The sequence below is a fragment of the Galeopterus variegatus genome, unplaced genomic scaffold (assembly GCF_000696425.1).
Source record: "Galeopterus variegatus unplaced genomic scaffold, G_variegatus-3.0.2 Scaffold1855, whole genome shotgun sequence".
Lineage (NCBI taxonomy): Eukaryota > Metazoa > Chordata > Mammalia > Dermoptera > Cynocephalidae > Galeopterus > Galeopterus variegatus.
The window spans coordinates 192,249-198,721 of record NW_007727966.1 but is presented as its reverse complement, the minus strand read 5'-3'; the positions used below and the strand labels follow the sequence as shown (position 1 = coordinate 198,721).

Here is a 6,473-nt window from a genome sequence, read left to right as displayed (position 1 = left end):
TCATCTTTTTTTTTTTTTGCCCTTTTTGAGACCAGCCGCACCACGCTCAGCCAGTGAGCGCACCGGCCATCCCTATATAGGATCCAAACCCGCGGCGGGAGCGCTACTGCGCCACGGGCTTGGCCCCACCAGTCATCTTTAAAAAAAAAAAAAATAGCTTTTATTGAGATACACACATTATGCAGTTCATCCATTTAAATTGTATTGTTTAGTGGTCTTTAGTATATGCACAGAATTGTACAACCATTGCCGCAGACAGTTTTAGAAGATTTTTTTTCATTGAGTTAAGAATAGGGCTGTGTGGTTAGCTCAGTTGGTTACAGCATGGTGCTGATAACACCAAGGTCCAGGGTTCCATCCCTGTCCCAGCCAGCTGCCCCCCCCCCCCAAAAAAAAAAAAGAATAAATCCCACACCTCTTTGCTCTCATCACTCCCCCTTCCCCTCCCCCAGCCCCTGGCATCCACTAATCTGCTTTCTGTCTCTATGGATTTGCCCATTCTGGACATTTCATACCAATGGAATTATACACTATGTGGCCTTTTGTGTTTGGCTTCTTTCACTCAGCATCATGTTTTCCAGGGACATCTATGTTGTAGTGTGTGTCAGAGTTTCCTTCCTTTTTATAGCCAAATAATATTCCATTGTACGGATCCCCACATTGTGTTTATCCATTCATCTGTTGACGGACATTTGGATTGTTTCCACCTTTGGGCTATTGTGAATAACACTGCTATAAACACTTGTGTACAGGTTATGTGGATATATGTTTTTATTTCTCTTAGGCGTAAATCTTAGGGGTGGAATTGCTGGGTCACCTGGTTTAACCATTTGACTTCCAGACTGTCCTCCACAGTGGCTGCCTTGTTTTACATCCCACCAGCAGAGTATGAGGGCTCTGATTTCTCATCCTTGCCCGCACTTACTACCTTTTTGGTTTTAGTGGGTGTGAGATGGTATCTCATTGTGGTTTGGATTTGCATTTCCCAGGTGACTGTGATGTTTTCATGTCATTTCTTGAGTGGTCACTCAGCCATTCAACAAGTAGTGATTGAGGGTCCCGTGCTCAGCACTGCAGACTCTGGTGTACAGTCACATGACCCTGCCCTCCTGGTGTTTGTGTGCCAGTGCCTTGCGTGTGCATGTGGTGCTAGTGCTAGTTAATGGTCAGGTGTTAGTGCTAGTGCTAGTGCTAGTTAATGGCCAGTGCTAGTTAATGGTCGCAGGGCACTCACTGTGTCCTGGCCACCTTTCCAAGCACCTAGGCAAACTCATTTAATATTCAAGTACATACAGGTAAGAATGCTTTTGCCCTCTCTGTAAGGGACAGCATGTGGCCACCCTGGTCTGTAGCTGGCTTAGCCAATTTGGCAGTAATATCATAAAAGCAAATCCCCACCTAAGTGAAAGGAGTGGGTGGCCCTGTGCAATTCTTACGGCCATGGCAAATTCCATCACATGGATGTCTGCTCTCGTGTGTCCTCCAGCAGATGAGGTCTGTGCGGGCCGGGCCAAACCAGCGCTTGCCCCCTGACCCCATCACTCCATTCTTTGTCTCTCCCTATCCCTTGTGCAGCTGCCGCCATGGCCCAGACCCTGCAGATGGAGATCCCGAACTTTGGCAACAGCATCCTGGAGTGCCTCAATGAGCAGCGGCTGCAGGGCCTGTACTGTGACGTGTCCGTGGTGGTCAAGGGCCACGCCTTCAAGGCCCACCGGGCGGTGCTGGCCGCCAGCAGCTCCTACTTCCGGGACCTGTTCAACAGCAGCCGCAGTGCCGTGGTGGAGCTCCCAGCGGCTGTGCAGCCCCAGTCTTTCCAGCAGATCCTCAGCTTCTGCTACACGGGCCGGCTGAGCATGAATGTGGGCAACCAGTTCCTGCTCATGTACACGGCCGGCTTCCTGCAGATCCAGGAGATCATGGAGAAGGGCACAGAGTTCTTCCTCAAGGTGAGCTCCCCAAGCTGCGACTCCCAGGGCCTGCACGCTGAGGAGGCCCCATCATCCGAGCCCCAAAGCCCCGTGGCGCAGACATCAGGCTGGCCAGCCTGCGGCACCCCGCTGCCCCTTGTGTCACGGGTCAAGACGGAGCAGGAGGAGTCGGACTCTGTGCAGTGCACACCTGTGGCCAAGCGGCTGTGGGACAGCGGCCAGAAGGAGGCCCGGGGCGGTGGCAGCCGTAAGATGGCCAAGTTCTCCACACCGGACTTGGCCGCCAACCGGCCACCCCAAGCCCCGCCTCCCCAGCAGTCCCCAGTGGTGGCAGCGGCCCAGCCTGCCGGGGTGGCCATGGCAGCGGCATCAGGGGCAGGGGCCGGGCAGCCAGCTGGTGGGGCGGCAGTGGTGGCAGCAGTGGCAGCAGGGGGCATGGTGAGCGGGCCCAGCACATCCGAGCGGACCAGCCCGGGCACCTCAAGTGCCTACACCAGCGACAGCCCTGGCTCCTACCACAATGAGGAGGACGAGGAGGAGGACGGGGGAGAGGAGGGCGTGGACGAGCAGTACCGGCAGATCTGCAACATGTATACCATGTACAGCATGATGAACGTCGGCCAGACAGGTGGGGCACCGGCTCAACTGCCCCTGCCCACCCCCCATCCTGGCACCACCCTCTCCCAACATACATGCCGCTCTCTCCCCACAGCCGAGAAGGTGGAGGCCCTCCCCGAGCAGGTGGCCCCTGAGTCCCGGAATCGAATCCGAGTGAGGCAGGACCTTGCGTCTCTCCCGGCCGAGCTCATCAACCAGATTGGCAACCGCTGCCACCCCAAGCTCTACGATGAGGGCGACCCCTCCGAGAAGCTGGAGCTGGTGACAGGTGGGCCAGCCATGCTCCATCCCCCACCTTCCCACTCTGCCGCCTCAGGCCTCGGTGCCCTCCTGGCTGGGTGGCCTGTCACATGCTGGCTGTGTCCTGGGACAGCTGACACCCTCAGTACCTCAGTTTCCCCAACTGTACTATGATGTTGATAACAGCCACCCTGGCAGGATCTCTTGATGAGATTAGATGAATTGATACACATCAGAGACTGGCCTTGAGGTTCTGGCTTCTGGGGGCTGGCTCGAGTGTTGGCTGTTAAGGTTGGGCCACACGGGGGTAGGTTCACTGCTTCCCAGGGAGGTTTAAGGGCTAACACTGGCCTGGGTATGAGCCTCGCTCCCTGTTGATCTGTCCCAGCCTAGGCCTCCTTCTCTGTCCCTGGGGATAGTCAGGGCTCCTTCCCCCTGCATAGTGGCCCCCGAGTGCACAACAGGTGCCCTGTGGGTGGTGACGCCCTTTCTGTCCTTTCCTTTTTTTTTTTTTTAAAAGATGACCGGTAAGGGGATCTTAACCCTTGACTTGGTGTTGTCAGCACCACGCTCAGCCAGTGAGCGAACCGGCCATCCCTATATAGGATCCAAACCCGTGGCCTTGGTGTTGTCAGCACCACGCTCAGCCAGTGAGCGAACCGGCCATCCCTATATAGGATCCAAACCCGTGGCCTTGGTGTTGTCAGCACCACGCTCAGCCAGTGAGCGAACCGGCCATCCCTATATAGGATCCAAACCCGTGGCCTTGGTGTTGTCAGCACCACGCTCAGCCAGTGAGCGAACCGGCCATCCCTATATAGGATCCAAACCCGTGGCCTTGGTGTTGTCAGCACCACGCTCAGCCAGTGAGCGAACCGGCCATCCCTATATAGGATCCAAACCCGTGGCCTTGGTGTTGTCAGCACCACGCTCAGCCAGTGAGCGAACCGGCCATCCCTATGTGGGATCCGAACCCGGGGCCTTGGTGTTATTAGCACCGCACTCTACCGAGTGAGCCACGGGCCGGCCCTTTCTGTCCTTTCCTAAACACTGATGAGGTTGGGGGAGTCCAAAGGAACCTCATCTGACAGCCTTTGGGTCCCTGGGGCTACTTCGCGGGACCCAGAGCCCATCAGGGAGGGTATCAGGGGTTCTGGGAAATGGGTTGGGCCCAGGTCACAGCCTGGCCTGGCAGGGGACATGTGGTTTGGGGGCACCCTGAGCCACTCTCCAGCTTTCCCTCGCCAGGCACCAATGTGTACATCACGAGGGCGCAGCTCATGAACTGCCACGTCAGCGCGGGCACAAGGCACAAGGTCCTGCTGCGGCGGCTCCTGGCCTCCTTTTTTGACCGGTGAGGCCCTGGCCAGCGCCCCAGGGTGGGGGAGTTGGGTTGCCCATGCCCCCACCACCATGGGGAGCACTGACTCCTCTGTGCCCCCTGCCCTGCCCCTAGGAACACTCTGGCCAACAGCTGCGGCACCGGCATCCGCTCTTCCACCAACGACCCCAGACGCAAACCACTGGACAGTCGCGTCCTCCACGCCGTCAAGTGTGAGTGTCTGGCCTTCTGGAGTTGGAGGAGGCCTGGGGTGGTCAGATGGTCTTTTTTCTCCAGGGGTGGCCCTGATGGATGGATAGGTGGAGCTTGGTGTTGAGAAAGATTCTGAGGCTCACTCTAGCGTGCTGGGAAGAGGGTTGGGATTGGTTAGAGATTATTTTGCGGTCGAAGGGCAGAGCTGCTGAAGCAAGGCTGGGGTGCCTGTGTTAGGCAGGAGGATCTCAAACTTAGGGCAGTCACGGAAAAGATGAAGTGGCCAGGCAGAGTCAGCCAGATGAAGGGCAGCCGCCAGAGGGTGCCAGCCACTTGTCGGGGGGCAAGTCCAGATTGTCATGCGGAGCCTCCCCACGCGTGGCTGAGCTCACCTGGGTGTTTTAGGTTGTCACCATGTAGCCTTGGATGTCTCCCCTCTGAGTGGGATAACGACCCCAGACGCAAACCACTGGACAGTCGCGTCCTCCACGCCGTCAAGTGTGAGTGTCTGGCCTTCTGGAGTTGGAGGAGGCCTGGGGTGGTCAGATGGTCTTTTTTCTCCAGGGGTGGCCCTGATGGATGGATAGGTGGAGCTTGGTGTTGAGAAAGATTCTGAGGCTCACTCTAGCGTGCTGGGAAGAGGGTTGGGATTGGTTAGAGATTATTTTGCGGTCGAAGGGCAGAGCTGCTGAAGCAAGGCTGGGGTGCCTGTGTTAGGCAGGAGGATCTCAAACTTAGGGCAGTCACGGAAAAGATGAAGTGGCCAGGCAGAGTCAGCCAGATGAAGGGCAGCCGCCAGAGGGTGCCAGCCACTTGTCGGGGGGCAAGTCCAGATTGTCATGCGGAGCCTCCCCACGCGTGGCTGAGCTCACCTGGGTGTTTTAGGTTGTCACCATGTAGCCTTGGATGTCTCCCCTCTGAGTGGGATTCACACATGTCGCAGGGGGTGGGGTGGGGGAAGAGGGTGGGCCTCATGGGAGCAGCCTGCCTGAGTCGCCTGCGCCACCTGTGCAGACTACTGCCAGAATTTCGCCCCCAACTTCAAGGAGAGCGAAATGAATGCTATCGCCGCCGACATGTGCACCAATGCCCGCCGCGTCGTGCGCAAGAGCTGGATCCCCAAGCCCAAGGCGCTCCTGGCTGAGGGTGACACCTACACCACCTTCATTGGTGAAACGGGCAAGATAGAGCCGGACATGATGGGCCTGGAGCACGGCTTCGAGACTGCCAGCCACGATGGCGAGGCTGGCCCTTCGGCCGAGGCCCTCCAGTAACCCCCACTGGACCCTCCCCGCGGGGCCGTCACACTCCCCCCTCCTGTCACACACACCCACCCACCATCTTGGTCACGAGCTACTGTCTGTCCTTCCCCAGGACCCGCGGGGGGCACTGCATGCTCCTGGCCCCTCTGCCTCCCTGTCACACCCCCTTCACCCAATATGAGCCGGCCGGCAGGGAGAGGACGGAGGGGCAGGTGGCGGCGAGGTTTGTGTTGCCTGCTCTGACACAGTGCACTCTCCTGACCCCTAGCATTCCTCTCCCTACTCACCAGGCCCCGCGTGGGAGGGGGCTGGCTTGGGGCGCTCGAGAGGTTCCCCTCCCCAGGCCCTGGGCCGCCTCAGCCTCTGCCCCTTGGGACTTGACGGGGGTCCCTGGGGGTTCTCAGACCCCTCCTGTCACCTCCCAGTGCTTCCACGTCTCCAAAAGCGCCTTCCTGTCACCCTCGTCTGTCCCTGGACCTGGGGCTGGGGTCAGCGAGGCCATGGGGACTGTCCATTTTATAGCTGAGGAAACTGAGGCTATGAGAAATTTCCACAACCAACCTAATGTGGCCAGCGGTGGCGGGCTCAGCACCTTTCTCTCCCCTGCCCATCGCTGGGACTCTATTGCCCCCATTGGTCCCCTGGGGCCTGAAAGAGGCAGGTCCTAAGGGAGGAGGGCTCTTGGGGGCAGACCAAGGGCCTCAGAGGACAGGAGAGGTGTCCGGGGTTTGCAGAGCATATGCGTGTGTGTGTGTGCGCGCGTGTGCATGTGTAGAGGTTTTGCTTTCAAACAGATGAAGATATAAGAGGCAGTAGGACCAGGGTTGGAACCCAGGGCAGCAGGCTGGGGGGCTGCCGCCCCTCCCCCCCCGCCCCCACCCCACCCCA

General features: G+C 58.2%; 1 protein-coding gene across 2 annotated transcripts in view; it reads left to right on the top strand.

Moving 5' to 3' along the window:
* Positions 1 to 1,182: 1,182 nt before the first annotated feature.
* Positions 1,183 to 6,473, top strand: part of NACC1 (nucleus accumbens associated 1, BEN and BTB (POZ) domain containing) — a 14,695-nt gene continuing 9,404 nt past the window's right edge. Inside the window, exons 1-5 of one of the 2 annotated variants that reach the window (XM_008579306.1) lie at positions 1,183 to 2,559; positions 2,644 to 2,817; positions 4,038 to 4,143; positions 4,246 to 4,343; positions 5,338 to 6,328. In XM_008579306.1, the coding sequence (XP_008577528.1) occupies positions 1,584 to 2,559; positions 2,644 to 2,817; positions 4,038 to 4,143; positions 4,246 to 4,343; positions 5,338 to 5,597 (1,614 nt within the window). In that variant the 5' untranslated portion in view covers positions 1,183 to 1,583 and the 3' untranslated portion in view covers positions 5,598 to 6,328. Of the gene's footprint in view, positions 2,560 to 2,643; positions 2,818 to 4,037; positions 4,144 to 4,245; positions 4,344 to 5,337; positions 6,329 to 6,473 lie in introns of those variants that run through there. The other variant, XR_550988.1, reaches the window with a different exon arrangement.